The sequence below is a fragment of the Magallana gigas genome, chromosome 9 (assembly GCF_963853765.1).
Source record: "Magallana gigas chromosome 9, xbMagGiga1.1, whole genome shotgun sequence".
Taxonomy (NCBI): Eukaryota; Metazoa; Mollusca; class Bivalvia; order Ostreida; family Ostreidae; genus Magallana; species Magallana gigas.
The window spans coordinates 47,719,649-47,736,361 of record NC_088861.1 but is presented as its reverse complement, the minus strand read 5'-3'; the positions used below and the strand labels follow the sequence as shown (position 1 = coordinate 47,736,361).

At 33.2% G+C, this 16,713-nt stretch overlaps 2 protein-coding genes across 5 annotated transcripts in view; one reads left to right on the top strand and one right to left on the bottom strand.

Annotated features, from left to right (window-relative positions):
• LOC105329774 (uncharacterized) overlaps nt 1–14,570 on the bottom strand; it is a 189,481-nt gene extending 174,911 nt beyond the window's left edge. Inside the window, exons 1-12 of one of the 4 annotated variants that reach the window (XM_066071117.1) lie at nt 14,477–14,570; nt 12,896–13,242; nt 12,677–12,779; nt 12,031–12,126; nt 11,500–11,747; nt 10,424–10,619; nt 5,999–6,072; nt 5,417–5,831; nt 4,807–4,911; nt 3,956–4,179; nt 3,431–3,620; nt 818–1,213 (exon numbers count right to left, since the gene is read on the bottom strand). In XM_066071117.1, coding sequence (XP_065927189.1) covers nt 3,486–3,620; nt 3,956–4,179; nt 4,807–4,911; nt 5,417–5,831; nt 5,999–6,072; nt 10,424–10,619; nt 11,500–11,747; nt 12,031–12,126; nt 12,677–12,779; nt 12,896–13,237 — 1,938 coding nt within the window. In that variant the 5' untranslated portion in view covers nt 13,238–13,242; nt 14,477–14,570 and the 3' untranslated portion in view covers nt 818–1,213; nt 3,431–3,485. Of the gene's footprint in view, nt 1–817; nt 1,214–3,430; nt 3,621–3,955; nt 4,180–4,806; nt 4,912–5,416; nt 5,832–5,998; nt 6,073–10,423; nt 10,620–11,499; nt 11,748–12,030; nt 12,127–12,676; nt 12,780–12,895; nt 13,243–14,476 lie in introns of those variants that run through there. The other 3 variants (XM_066071118.1, XM_066071115.1, XM_066071116.1) reach the window with 3 other exon arrangements.
• The window catches only part of LOC105325111 (beta-1,4-N-acetylgalactosaminyltransferase bre-4), a 174,175-nt gene that overhangs the window by 146,216 nt on the left and 11,246 nt on the right, over nt 1–16,713 (top strand). The window lies entirely within an intron of this gene.

The window sequence follows — 16,713 nt, the reverse complement described above, 5'->3', positions numbered from 1 at the left end:
TATCTTCATCGACAAAGATTTCAAATAGAACAAAAATACATTAAATATGAGTGTCAAAGAAACACGAGAGCAAGAACAAGATCTGCTGTATATATATATATATAAAATTCGACATCAATATACTTTGAAATCATTAGACCTGTTTCGTAGTGGCTCAATTTTCGAGATATTTGTGGATAGCCCTTTCTCAGGAATTTACATTCTCCAAAAAACAAATTTGGAAAGTGATAGTTTTCTAAATGAAACTAAAACCTACGTATCAACGAAATGACATCCCCGCGAATTAGCACAAAACTTACAATACTCAAAAACTGACCCCCATGGATTTGAATGATTCCAAAGTAAGTTGCAAATGTTGTTCAGCTCTTTGTGTACATGCAAGATATTGTTTTATTCAATCTGAATAGAGTCAGATCATTGATCGGCTCCTTTTTTTCTACTGTCGCTACACGAGGATCTGGGGGAAACCCCGCGCTTGAAGTGACCTCCTGGTAAACTTTGATTTATGAAAATGTTCATGTGTTATTTTAGCCAATCAGAACAAGTATTAGAAATGGTATGTTTGGATTTCAAAGAAAAAATGGAGTCGTATGACGAAACATCGGCACATGTTCCTCAACCTTCCGGTATCAGCAAGTTAAAGACGGAGCAAAAGTTGACCTTAGACGACCTCATGGAATCCAAAGATTGAACTGGCATAACTTAAGAAACACGAAACCGAGGAATGGAACAGACAACATGATTAATCAAAACAACGTTCACAAGGGAGTGACCTCAAGCGATTGTTCTTTAGATCAAATGAAATATAAGAAGTGGATCAAGGATCTGATTTTAATCAGATTCTTTTTTATATGTTTTTTTATTATTGACATATGATAAGCACATTGTAACCAAACACAAATACATACACAAAGTTGACGTTTCCGGTTGACCAGAAAATATTTGAATATACCCGTACAAGCTTATCTTGTATACATTTGTTTATATATTAATGGCGATGAAATAAAAAATATATTCAAATGAGACAGTTTCATAAGTTCAGAAACACCGGTATGTTTCGTAATCACAATTACGATAAGCATTGCTTTGAATAGAATTAAAAATATTTGTCAGCAATAAACAATGCAGTCGGTCATATTGAGAAAAACACCAGTCTAAATTCACAAACTTTCAATACGTTTGGTCATTTCGGTAATCAATGACATTTCTCGATCTGGAACAAAGGAAAATATAATATGATTAATCTGATATAAGTGTTGTGAAAAAAACTTCAATGTTGTTCTTTAAAAATCATTCATAAAAATTCGGCAGGTTATTACTGTAATCAATTAGTCATAATTGATTACAGTAACTGCATGTACTTATAATCGGCATTAATTAGTATTTAAAGAGATTATCGATTGATTGCTTCATGGATTAAACCATTTTTTTTTTATTGTCGTTATAGTTATTTTTTCAATTTCTTTCGATTATATCTTAAGTTAGAATTTATTTGCATTATTGTTCAAATTATCCGAAGCGTTCATAAAAGTTGTCTAAAAGGGTTGACGATTTTATGTTTGCTAAAGAATGCCATCCATCATTTTCATACCATTTTCCCATTGAATATTCTGGCTCATTTAAAAAACATTGTCAGTTTTTTTATAAATCATATATAACATAAATTTCGTAATATAGCCTCGTTTCGACTAGCAAACAGACAGACAGACAGACGGAAAGAGAAAGATAGATAGATAGCCGGTAATAGGTTGTTCGATTATTTTTGGTCTGTTTGATGTTTATATAACTATTATAACTCTAATAATAGAGAATTAAATAAACTTGCTCTGAAGCAATTGCCTCTAAAACTATTTGATGTAAAGAAAAGGTCTTTTGCTCTATTCATAAGAAACAGTTAAATAATCATAATTTAAAACTAAGTTTTCATTTAATATATATCATATTATTTTTTTTCAATACATGGTAATCAAATAAATAAGGTCATAGAAAGATTTGAGGAACTTTTTTCTAACTGTCTAACAAGGCAATGACCTGTGATTCACAAATAACAAAAATACAAAGTTTTGTTTTCGTTTGTTATTTTAATTTAAGGTATCTCACTTCTCGCGTTTTTATTTCATTACGCAGATGCTCAATATTGTTTAAAGGAACGTGTTTTCATTAATTTAAACCTCATATAAAGATCACTTTTTCATAATTTCACAACATTAATAACGAAAATCCGTTTGAATTAAAGAAACAAACACGTTTTGGGGTGAACTTTTTTCCCATGCGGAATGTTTTTAGTCGAAAATGACAGAAACAGGCAATTTTATGAATTTTCAATGTACTTTTCTTTTAATTATACTTTATTCATTTTTCACATGTTTAACATTTGATAGGTTTGTGACATGTTCTATAGGTCCTGTATTACTTCTACAAAACTAAATTTTGAGAGAGTGATAGATGTTCAGCATAAAATCATGCAAATATATAGACAAGGTCTTAATTTTTTTTAAGCCAAATTTTACGAGAATTTTATCTTTGAAGCCATATATCTAAATTTTGACATCACTGACGCCCATGTTTCATTTTGTCAAAATGATATGGAATACATATCAAGGCAAACTGGATTAATCTTATTAAATGTTTGATATTTAAAATGTTTTTATTTCAAATCAAATTGTAACTATTGTAGAAATTGTCTATTTTAAGTGCAAAAATGTCACACAAAAATTTATGCAGCTTCGTACAATTTTTTTTCGTAATCCCTCTATTCAGTGTGACCATTGTGCATAATTAAAAACAATGTTTCAAGAAAAAAAATTGCTAAATCAAAAATACTGACAACAAATCCTAATCAGGCTGAAATCGCATTTTATGTGCAAAAAGATCAAATTAAATTGGCCATAACTCTGAGAGATGAACGCTGACCTCCAATTATCTTTGGGGTTTTTAAGTGTGTTTTGTCTGCAGAATTCAATGATATACTTCTCATGAAATTCTTGATACAAGAACATTGAGGAGTGGGATACCTTAAAATATAAAGAATCAAAAATACCAGCGCGTAATGTATACCAATATATCATTTCGGAGAAAACCAATAAATACACTTAGTCTAATGGTAATCAAAATTCTACTTGAATTGATCGAGTATAAAAAAAATTACATATTATACTTGTAACGCAAATATTTTCAATCGATTGGAAGAAAGATGTGACTGAAATTAATTAACAATCCCTTTTTTTAATAATAGCCTAAGGATATTCTTCAAAATACTTGTTATTGATTATGTATCAATTGCATTTTTGTACTTGTGCCCAGTTTAGCTTTTTGCCCATGCTTGATAGATATACAAAATAATGAGAGAGAGAGAGAGAGAGAGAGAGAGAGAGAGAGAGAGAGAGAGAGAGAGAGAGAGAGAGAAGGGGGGCTTTTAATAGAGGCTCACCATCGTAGAAAACAACCTCGCATAGGTTGGTAAAATTTGCTGACTCTTTTCGGTTCTAGATGTATGTAATCTCCTCACAGAACTTCCTGGCCTGAGTGACCATGGTCTCCTCGTTAATGCCCGCCTTCTTTGTTTTATACATGTCATGGATGCACGACACAGCAGGGTACTGGCCCACGAAATAGTACTCCTGAAAATAGACCAAAAACAAGATTTTATCTTTGATTTACTCACAATAACATTTTGAAGTTGATCTTTTTTTATTGGATAACACATACAACATTTCTATATTGTCTTTTTGTCTGCAAAGTAAAAAAACAAGATGGTCATCAAAATTCTTACTTTCTTGTATACATTAACAAAATAATAATTTGAAGCTGAGCAATTTTTTTTGAAAGAATGGATAACAAACACAATATTTCTTTTGAATATTTTTGTTTGCTCAACGTTCTAACAAAGTGTTACAAATGCGTCAATTTTTAAGCAAAGTAAACTATCCTTTTTGTCAAACAAACTTCTACTCACTCTGCCATTATTCTCAAATTGGTACATATCGAAGGTATATTTACGACCACTTTTGTCAACATAAGCGGGGGGCGTGGTGGCCAACAACTTAATGCGTGGCTCTTTATCAGTTAAAGTCTGGTTGCACTCGCATGATTTCGGAACAATAAGGTATAGCTTTTTCCGACAAGATGTTGGACGCTTGTTGTGTTTCTGTAAGGTTTCCGCAATAACACGCTCCAGTCCTGTAAATAACAATACATATTATTGAGAAGATATGTGCTTTTAACCTCACCAGACTTGTGAGGGACTTTTTGTTTATATAAAGAATATCATTGTCTCCACCATTCATAAAATACTTAACTAAAATAGTAAGGTAAGCATGAACATTATTGCATGACATCGCCCCTCTCTCTCTCTCTCTCTCTCTCTCTCTCTCTCTCTCTCTCTCTCTCTCTATCCGTCTCTCTCTCTCTCTCTCTCTCTCTCTCTCTCTCTCTCTCTCTCTCTCTCTCTCTCTCTGTGTCCGTGTGTGTCCGTGATATAATATCTGACAAGGCGTTTGCAATAAAACACTGATTTCGAAAACGTTTTTGTCTACGCCTGCCATTTATCAATGTCATAAGATTTAAATAATTATGTTATAAAACAAAAACAATTAGATATCCATGAACAATTAATAGGAAAAAATGCCGAGACTATTGTTGGAACTATTACTTCATCCATAATGAAATTAATTTGCATAAATATCATAGTTTGAAATTAAACGCTGTATTCCTGTTGTGTTACATGTTGTTTCTTTTATTCTTTTTTTATATAATGGTTTATCATCTGATATGTATTCGGACTTATAGAGTAGACGGACACCTGACCTGGCATGACTTTCTCCAGATAGTTGACTGCATAGTTCCAGGCGAGCACATACACCACGTCACCAGCCGGAAGTAGCGACTCTGTCTCAAACGGTATGGTGTTACCTGTTATATCATACAAGGTAACATTTATTAGGTATTTATAATAATTTCTGATAAGATGAATGAGATGTCTTTCTTTTTGTGTTGTCGTAGTATTACACTTTCAACATTGATTTACTGTACTGTTAAGTTGCTGAACAAAACATAATTCACTGGAATTTCTAGAGAAGAGAATTTTTTTAATTCTTAAAAATCACATTCTGAACACTGTCATAGACATATTATGATGTAAGTTACAGATTCTCAAGGAGAAAATTGCTTGTTTTTATTTTCTTTTTTATTTGCAAACCACATTTTCAAATTCTTAATAAAATATTGAATCATTATTGGGTTTTTTTTTTAATTTGAATTGAACTCATTGGTTTTTTTTAACGCATAACAGTTTGACTTACTATTTTTACCAAGGTAGCCAACATATATTTACCCTTATTTTAAACGTTCCTTCAATTGTAAGTCTGTTTAGATGTTTAACATCTTACATCTAAATATTATAATACATCTGTTGTACCTTTAATTGTTTGGTGGAGGCGATTCAGATATTCTGGATTGTCTGCAACAGTCAGTGTCACCATTCGAATAACTTCCGGAACATCTTCGTATGCAGCGCCACCTGTTAGCACTGGTATCATACGAAGCTCTTTCTTCTCCAAGATATCCCCAACCAGCATTAAACAGCAGTGTGCAAATACAGGGTCTTTTAGGGACGTTTTGCTTAGGATGGGGATTATCCAACGACAACGTTTGATTACGTTACTGATATTTAATATGCTTTGTCCTATTCTATCATTCCTCATCAGTTTTACGCCTTTTCCCTCGAGAAAGTGCGTGATTTCATCGCTTGTGTTTTCATCACCTTCGTGAATGAATATAAAAGCATCGAATTCACATTCAGCATGCTGAAAATGTTGTGGTGGAACCTTTTTCTATAAATAAAACCATAACAAAATATCAACAAATACTATCATTTTAGAAATGTTAATTGTTGTGCAAATTTATAAAAATTGTACAATGTTTCAAATGTATTATTTTCATGAATTTATTTATCAGTCAAGCTAATTAATTAAATAACAAAATTCATTAATTGACAAACCTCATTTGGTGAACATAAATCCTTTTTCACTTCATTTAATACCACATCTGCTAGAACAAATCCACTTTGTTGTTCTATAATGATAAAGAATTAAACCAAAAATAACCACTTATTATATAAGTTGTTCTTTGAGTAACCTTCATGATATACATCTATTTATAAAAATGAAAATTTTAAAAAGTATTTAGATATGAAAACAATTCCTTCTGTGACTGACAGTTGTCTTACACAGATAATACTGATATCCAATTTGTTGTTGCTTGGACTTTAGATAGTTGTGTAAAACAGCATTATGACGTAGGCATGTCTATTTCATTGCTGGCTATTCAGCCATGACTCTTTGAAATCAACAAGGTGTGTCTGGCTTTTGAGCTAAGACTATGCAATCTATACATATTTCACTCGAAACCAGCGTCATTTTTAACCTGTTTTGACGCAGCATATAGATATTTATGTCCTACGGAAAGACCAAGGTCTTGTTAAAATGGTTCTTATAAAAACCGGGCAATGAAGGACTTTTAAATGGTTTTAGTTCTAATTCGTGGGTTAAATGAGGCATCCGTCGGTCAAATTGTATATGTAAATGAAATGTGGTTCTAGGAGCAGGGCAAACACAGACCTCTACAAATGGAGGAGTAAGCATCCTCTGCTGACCGGCCATACCAAATTTTTTTTTTCAAAATATAAACTTAAGATATTTACATGTATATTTAATTTAAGCTAATTAAATGACCAACCACTTTTATTATTGCTGAAATACCACGAAATGACCAGGTAACAATAATAAAAATTCAAAAGATATTTTTTTTATCATTTAAAAGTTGTCATTTTATTTGGTTTTGGATAAATATAAACGTTGCGAGTGATTTGATGTCACAGGATGTTTTAATCATTTTTAAATTATCGGCCTTTTGTTATCAGGGCGACATACCAAATAAGACAAAATTAAGGCTCAAGATCAAGATCACTTTCTAGATCTAAACAAGGAGGTGGGATGGCCTTATGTATAAGGGATGAGTTTCGGAAACATATTACAATAAGTGATGTTATTTTCGACACAATTTGCTGGCTAAAGATTAACGGTGATGTAATAGAGTCTAATGAATGTTTATACATATGTTGTATCTATATTCCGCCGGATAAATCCTCATTTTTCAAGCAATATAACTGTGATATTTTTTATGAATTAGAGAATCAAATTGCTAAATACTCCGAGAAAGGTAAAGTAATTATTGTCGGAGACTTGAATAGTAGGTGCTCGGTGTTAAATGATTATATTGAATGTGATAATGTTCATGAACAAATCTCTGATTTTATATCACCTATCTGTAATTACAAGGAGGACGATAGATTAAGTGACCGTGTGTGTCCAGACAAAGCAGTGAATGCCTATGGGCTTAAGTTGATTCAGATGTGTATTGAAAGTGGGTTACGAATTCTAAATGGCAGACATGTAGATAATATGGCTCACGATTTTACATATTGTGGTGCCAATGGATGTAGTGTTATTGATTATGTATTGAGCACACCTGACATATTTAGTTACTTTTATAAGTTCATAGTTTGTAATTTTAACACTTATTCTGATCACGCACCATTGCACATCGAACTAAGAACGGGTATAAACATAGCATTGAATCAGTCAGAAGGAAATTCATTCAGTAGTCATGATCACGTAAGATATCGCTGGAAGGAAGATTTAGTAAATGATAGTAAATTGTCACTGCAGCAAAATGTGTATAGATTAGAGGAATGTTTAGTACAGAATGATTTATCTAGTAATACAGGGTTAGAAAACGGTGTCAAAACTTTTGTAAATGAGTTGTCTTTTCTGATGTCTGACTTTCATAAGGTGCCCAGTCCTCGTCATGTCAATAAGAGTAGTAGACAAATAGATAATGTTGAACCTAGACATGACCGACCATGGTTTACTGCTGAATGTAAGCGATTATATGATATTTATCGTAAAGCGCTAGCTGACTTTAACAAAAGTAAATCTTTAGAAAATCATGAATTATTAAAATCAAGTAAAAGGCAATATAAAATATTGGAACGAAGAATCAAGAGAAAATATCTTAATGAAGAGGGCAATTTATTAGAAACAATAAGGAAATCTAATCCTAAAGTATTTTTTTCGAAATTTAGTAGGAGAAAAGTTAACAAAGTAAATGTTTCACTTGTAGATTTACACAATCATTTCAAATCCCTTTCTTGTATTGATCATACAGCTGTGGGAAATGACATGGTCGTAGTTGAAAAAGAGGTAATTTTTGAAGAATTAGAAAGTGACATATCTTTAAATGAAATTGAAGATGCTACAAAGAATTTAAAACCAGGTAAAAGTCATGGACTGGATGGTATAATTAATGAATATTTCATTGAATTCAAGGATATTTTGGTACCTTTTGTACACACAATTTTTAATGCTATGTTTACAACAGGTCATTTTCCACATATACTGTGTGAGTCTCTCATTGTACCAATATATAAAAAGGGTGGGACAACTGATCCTGCCAATTATAGAGGAATTAGTTTAATAAGTTGTATGACAAAACTTTTTACTTCAATTATGAATAAGAGATTTATGTCATGGGCCGAGAGAAATGATGTTATTACAGACGCACAGTTCGGGTTTAGACCATTTCATAGTACTGTTGATGCCATTTTTGCATTACAAACAATTGTGAACAAATATCTCTCGAAAAAATGTAGATTGTATTGCGGCTTCGTAGATTTCAAGCGTGCCTTTGACACAGTGGATAGGGTTAAAATGTGGAATAAAATTTCAATGTATGGAATCAGAGGTAAACCTCTGAAGATTTTACGTTCACTTTATAATAATATTAAGTCTTGTGTTTTATTAGATGGTAAGTTATCAGATTTTTTTGTGAATAATCTTGGTGTTTTACAAGGGGAAATAATTTCCCCTCTCCTTTTTTCCCTTTATGTCAATGATTGCGAAATGGAATTTTTAAGCAATGGAAATACTCCAATTGAATTACAAGAGCTATCCTTATTTTTACTGATGTACGCAGACGACATGGTTATTTTTGCTCAGTCTGCTGCTGAACTACAGTCAATGTTGAATACTTTAGAAAATTATACAGAGAAATGGTCGTTAACGGTTAATGTAAACAAAACAAAAATAATGGTTTTTAGAAATGGGGGAATTTTGCGAACAGAAGATGTGTGGTTTTATAAGTGTGAACAAATTGAAGTAGTGAACAGTTTTTGTTATCTAGGACTTTTGTTGAATTACAATGGCAAATTTCATGTTACGCAGAAACAATTGTCATTACCATGTATGAAGGCGCTTTTTGCACTGAAAAGGAAATGTTGTAATATGAGTCTTAATTTGACTACGCTTTTGTCCCTTTTTGACACTTATGTAGGAAGCATTGCTTACTACGGTTGTGAAGTCTGGGGCTTTCATTCTGCCCCAGATATAGAAAAAATTCATCTTAATTATTGTAAAAACATACTTAATGTTAAAAGGGGCACATCTAATGCAGTTATTTATTGTGAATTGGGCAGAATGCCTCTGCAATGTATCAGAAAAATACGTATTTTAAGATACTGGATGAAACTTTTATCATCAAGAAATTGCATTTTGAATTCATGTTATGTTAATATGTATAATGAAACTTTAGGTAAAAACAAATGTAAAAACTGGGCTGCAGAGATCAAGAATATGTTAACAAGTATTGGGCTAATGAACTTATGGGAAAACCAATTTTTTGAAAAGCCAGAAATTATTTTAACGATCGCCAAGCAACGTATTTTTGATAATTTTAAACAGTCTTTACTAGCTGGCATAAATGCCTCTTCCAAATGTACAATCTATAGATGTCTAGTTGATCATTGTACCTTGCAGTCATATCTAACAAAAAGAATTCCTTTACAATATAAGAAACTTATATGTAAATTAAGATTATCTTCCCATTGTATTACCATCGAAACTGGCAGATATAACAATGTTCCATTACAAAGACGTGTATGTCCTCTATGTACTTTAGATATAGAAGATGAATATCATTTTATATTGAAATGTCCCTATTACTGTAACTTAAGAGAAGTTTTATTATATTAAACCCTCTGTCTTTAAATTAATTCTATTATTGTCAACACAAAATGTAAAGGATTTGTGTAATTTAGGTAAATATATTAAGAATGCTTTTGTAATCAGAAAACTGCATGTATAAACTTGCCTTTTTCAAGTGACCAGTATATGTATTATAACATGTGTATATTAATTGTATATGTCTATGAGCTGTACAGCTGTTGACTAATAAACAATACAATACAAAAAAAAGAGGCTGTTCCCTGTCCCCATTGTTAATCATTTATAATTAAATGTGAGGAAATCTGTGGCCATGAGACAGTAAAGTTAACGTTAATAACAAGTGATTTGAGCAGACTACTAACCATCATAAGTGATGACCCGGGCTCTATCATATGTCTTTGTAAAACTTCTGTCATCCAACAGTCCTCCCAGCGTATAATAAAATCGCTTTATGTGCAGTTGTAAATCGATTTCTCTCAGTTTTTCCGGGGATTTACTCTCAACCATTGTTTGGATTCCAGACAGGACCGCGGGGATTTCCATCAGGCAGTAGTAGACCTAGATGAAACATGAAGAATAATTTCAGGTGACTCACTTCACCTTAAATACTTTCTGAAGTCAGTAAAAAATGACTCGAATATATATGATATATAGCTCGATGAATAAGAAATATATGTCAAATGAGTGAAAATGTGTAATCAGTAAATGTGATTCGGACTGATGATCTGCGGTTAACGACACTAAGCTACTGACGATATTCAACCAAATCGATTGTTACAAACAATTTAACAATCTAGTGACGTAGTGTTTTAAAAACTATAAGTCTATGTTTAATGAGGTACCTAAAATAATGTATTACCATTTTTACGCTAATTCTATAAATATCCCAATGTATAGCAATAAGGTTTTCATGTCTCAATGAATGTGCTATGAAAAGTAATTATCATGGAGACGAAAGGATCTAATTTCGCTTATATACAGACAAACATGTTCAAGTTCACACCTACTAGTATGTCTTTCATTTCGGCTTTGAATCATGGTTAGATTCCTAACTAGTACTTCTCCTAACTTACATTAACTTCTCTCCAACAAATTACATTGTTTTGACTCGGACTAGAATGTCTCGACGTCATTGGATGAAGCGTGTCACGTGATTGCCTTATACTTAATACTGGCATTCAGGTTTGCTCAGACGACTGACGAGAAAGGATAAGCCTATGAATTTAATTCTTATATATTACCTTTTGTTGTTTACATATCAAACTTTAGGTCCTCGACAAAACAAAACACTTATTAGGTTTGTTACTGACTGTTTACAGAAATGTGTGGGGTCGGTAAAGTCAATAGAAGTCGTCAGTAACAAACCTAATAAGTAATAATGTTGAACGAGTTTACAGTATAGTTTGATTGGCACAAATTCAAAACAATTCCTCTTTACCGATCCATCGGTGTCTTTGATTTCATAAATGGACATTTCCACCTCCCTCTTGTTTTCTGCCCGAAAATATTCAATCTTTGAAGTTTTCCATGGCATCAACCTAATTCGCTTCCCTAGCTCGTTTTTTGGAATGTCTTCAATGATTCGGGGACAGTTACATCTTTCGGGGACAAGTTCGTACAGCTTTAACGGAAACCGGCTTGGGTCTAACTTGTAATATTCTGTTTCTTTAATCAGCCTCTCGATTTCTGAAATTCAAATGAACTCTCAGAAAATACTATGCTTTTAATAGCCGCTTTTTCTAATCTGAAAAAATCGGTTTGTGATACAAAAAATGAAAATTGTAAGAAAAATACTTGATTGTTGAATTCTACTTTTAAAAGATAAATCACGTTTTACTGAAAGAAAAATTCGGTAACGGAAAGCTTTGTTGAGAAAAGGTGACATCTTTTAAGATTGAGACAGTCACATGATGAGTAAAAATAAGGGAAAAAAGTACAGTCTTCTATTAGCTATCTTTAATTTACTTACCTGGAAGTAAATAAGATAATAGCCCCGTGTAATGGGACCAGACCTGGGCATGCGCAATGTTTCCAGCGGGTTGTATGTCCTCCATTCGACTGGTATCTATGACCAAAAAAAACAACAAAAACATGGGGGATATGTAAATATGACAATGAATTAGTCAATTAACCAATCAATGGTTTTATTGATAATACTCTCTCTCTCTCTCTCTCTATCTCTCTATCTCTCTCTCTTTCTCTCTCTCTCTCTCTCTCTCTCTCTCTCTCTGTATAATATCGTTAATTTAAAACTTTGCCATGTATTATTGAAAAAAATCAAAGCGAGTCTAAATTTTCAACTAGGGCAAGAAAAGTAGTATTCCACTTTAAGAAAAACAGATGGAAAACGTCTCTGAGAAACACTTCTGTGAGTCCTAAAATTAGAATCAAGCGGTAATTGAACGGTGAGTACTTGATTTTATATACACTCTAAAACAATCAAATTTCGTGTTTTTCCCTTCAGCTGTTAAATTTCCCAAGATTTATGGATATGTTATTTTGTGATTTACTTGCATAATAATAAATTGATATTGTTTATATAACTCGTTTAATTAAGGAGAAATACTAACTTATGCGCTTTGATTCCAATTCAACAATGCTCTAATTCTGCCTACCTTGAAGCTTCCTCACCAATTCGTCCAACTTCCCTTCATCCTCGCTCAGTTCGGTAAAACTGCTGAGGTCTACCCTGGGAACTACATTTAACATCTCCAAAGCCTGAAATTATTTATCAATACTTATTCATAAGTATGCTACACTACACAATGATCTACATTAAAAATGTTACATAAAACAAATAAGTCAAAAAATTGTATTTAGTTCAGTGTCTTTACCAACTGAAACTTCCATTCCCGAGACGCGCTAATCTTCAGAACCACGAGAGACACGCTGTTGAGTCTGTAGGACTTCTCCAGCGCTAGAAGAAGCTCCAAGGTGCACCAAGAACTGTTGTTGGAGTTCTCCGTCAAAAGAATCAGCGCTTTGGAGCAATCCTGGACAGCGCCGCTCCTGCCACGAACAAGATTGGTTCCCGCCAAAAAATCGGCCTCTGACCGCACCGTTAGTCCTCGACCCTCTAGCCTCGCTCTCAATGCCCCTTCAGCAAACCGTCTCTCTTCTGGCGACTCCTCCGAGTATACGAGATACACCTCCGACCTCCCCCTGCCGTTATCCATGATTTCTAGGATAAACGATGTGGATTTACAAGATAATCATGCAATATTTTTATCTAAAGTTAGTTTTTAAAATCATTTCCTCTGTATGGTGTGGGGCGGTGCACTCGTTAAAGATTACAGAGCCCACATTTTAAAACAGGTAACCCTCCCCCTTTGACAAGTTGTCGATGATGCTGCGTGCCTGCGTTTATACTTTTTTGACCCTTCGTGAAGTGGTTTTGTTTTTGTGGGTCCATTATGATAAGCAGGTGCTCAATAGCGCGTCCTAGTCATACATTGGACACCGGGTAATTTATTTCCATTTATACCCAACTTATATAAGAACCCTCTTTACAATGCACATGAATAAAGAGATTTATTCTTATGGTTTACTTTACATTTAAGCAGTATATATATATATATATTAAGTAGAAGCGAATCTAGGATTGTTTTCACTTTTCACGTCACTGAATGAAATTACTTAACATATGATAATGAGTTTACTAGCTAAATGGATGGATAAAGGGATTTTTTCTTCATGTTTGCCTTATTAGATACACGCGTACGTAGCTTAAAAGTCTGAACTTCCCAGGGACGACGGCTCACCCCCCCCCCCCCCAGATCCGCGCACGGTTATTGATAAAAGGCTGATAAAGCTAGGTTATACGATACGAACGTTTTCAGAAGTCGATTGTTTTCTGACTTTTGATGCATGTAAAATGGATTTAATTAAACGTCGGGGCAATTGAATAACATAAGGTTGATTTGTTATCGATTGAAATATGTAAATATTTCATTTGACTAAACTTAGGTAAATGACTAATAACTACAATGTATATGTTCAAGTAAGCAAAACTGCCACAAGACAAGAACTTCGCTTTTGTTTTTTGTGGGATTTTTTTAAGGGGGGTGGGTAATTATTTGTTTTTGGACAAGTGTTAATCTTAAAGTAAATTTTCGTTAGCCAACCATTTAGACTAACGGCTGACTATAGAATTGCAAGGCGTACATGTATCGCAATCCTTCAAAAATCCCGACCGGGTTTATCCTAATACAGCATAACCAGAATACATTTGGCGGGGACCATAAAGCTCATTGTATGAACCTAGCGAGTCTTATTTAAATCAATTTTCATAGGACCAATTAATTCGTAATACGGACCAGCCATTAATTCAAAAGATATAGAATCCAAACTCCGTGTATTTGTGTGATCATAAATATATTTACATAAAAAAAATTTAAAAACCAAATCATAATTACCTTACTTTCGGTTTGCTACTTCATTCAGAATGTTGCAGGTCCTTTGTTGGTTTTGTTATGCATGTATTTTTAGAATTCATAAATTGATTTTTTACGGTCTAGTAACTCAAGGAGGAGAACTCTGGTTGTATGTATAGCTTGGTCAACATGGGGACTTGAAGCAGCCCCCCCCCCTCCCTCCCCAGACCATCACCTCACCCCAACCAATCCTTTCTTACTGCTTGTGAGGGTATTTTATGTCACCCGCCGACCCCCCCCCCCCCCCTCCCCCCCTCCCATTCTCAGTCAGCCTTGTATCTTGTTGTAATGTTTTTACTCGCACCCATTCTCTGTACAATCTGCTCCGTGTTGTCTAGATTTCTACCTAATATTCCAAGAAGGGTCGTTTATATAACCTTTTGATCTTTACTGTAATTTAGTTTTAAATACACACATTTTTTGATAAGTTTCGTTAATCTCAATGAAAGATAGTAAAAAAACAAATCGGTTTTGAAATCAATTCTACGTGGGTTTTAACTTTCATTAATAGATTAAAAGGAGGGGTAGATAATTAATGGGCGTGTTTTTCTTCTTTTTAAACAAAAGTTTAAAGTGAGATATTGCACTATGTATAAATAATTCAATATGATAGAACATATTTTTGCCCATATTGGACAAACTGAAGCATATCATGATTTTAAATACCAGGACAATAAAATGAAATCAATTTATTGACCAATTGACCGAGGGGCAACAAGATGATCGTACACTCATCCTGCATGTATTATTTAATGAAAAATAAAAAGATGTATATAGACATTAATTACAAAGATATAAGGTTTAAAAATGATATGCTTTTAGACCAGTGAGCTGATTTCGAAAATAAAGGATACGGTGCGTTCACATAGGAATCTATGTTTACCACAAATGCTATTGTAAATATTGGTATGATAGTGGTATTTTCCTGATGTACGGACTTCATCAATCACGGGACGGTGCTCTAGGCCATGTTACAAACTGTCTCAAATGCTGATCAAATATCTAATGAAGAGAATAATGTCATTTTGCAAAGGTGTTGCAAAACAGTGGGACTATTTCCTAACGTGAAAAGGACTTTTAAATATCCGTATCGCTTGAGAGCCACGTCTAAATATAGACACATTACGTAGACGACTATATTTACATAGCGGGTATGTTCCGTACGGAGGGAAAATAAACGAATATTTTACGTGCATTTCTATCGAACACGGCAGCTACCATATACATGTACAGTTAGAAAGATAACCATATACATGTATTCTGTATTTGAATGTTAACATATATCAATTTGATCTCTACTGTTCAGCGTGTTTAAAATATTATTCTTGAGATACATGAATAAATCTTATTCTGGCTCTATAAAACCGTCAGAGTTGTAATTATAATCATCCTATGTTTCTATAGTAAATAAACGCTAAGTCTAGTAAAAAAAAAAGTACAAATTTTTCCGTACATATTTTCAGTAGCCTATTGTTTCATCACCGATTCAAACTTTCTAAAATGATTTTGTTTGTTCTTAAACAACCTGTACAATTATGTATCTTTGAAATCAGCATACCCGTTTATTTCATAAAAAGGGTGAAAAATCAATTTTATACATAGATGCATACTAAGTACATTGTTTTAAAATTTCTTGTTCCGAAAAAAAAGATTTTCAAGTTTATAACGGGGACTTCACACTTAATTTTGAAAAAAAAAAAATAAGCAGGCATGCAAAATATTACGTTAACAAGAGTTTAAATTACTTTATTCTGACATTCTTTATTTATCTCTATACGTACATTACCTTTCCATGCGATTAAAAGAAATAAAATTGAAAAAAAAACAACTTTTTCGGGATTCGAACCCAGCCAAAAATATAAGACACGGTTTTAGTCTATTCTAACTGCGTTACCACTCGAAAATTAGCATAGGAACTGCAACACCTTCTTTTGAATTGACTGGGTGTGTGTAAATTCAAAATTCTCAACATGACAATGATATTTAATATAAAGCATAAAAAACTTAGACCCCCCCCCCAAAAAAAAAAATGGTCTTTCTTTTTTCTGAATTCCTTCTCATAATTTAGAGAATAGTGAACGCCAATGTTGTTAGTTATAAATTCATGAGAGCTTTTTGATTCGTTACAGCTAGCCTTTCTCGCCTGTAAAAAAAATTTTGTATTGAGTTGAAAACGTTTGACATAACGGACCAATCGCAACTTCTCGGGCCTTTCCGGC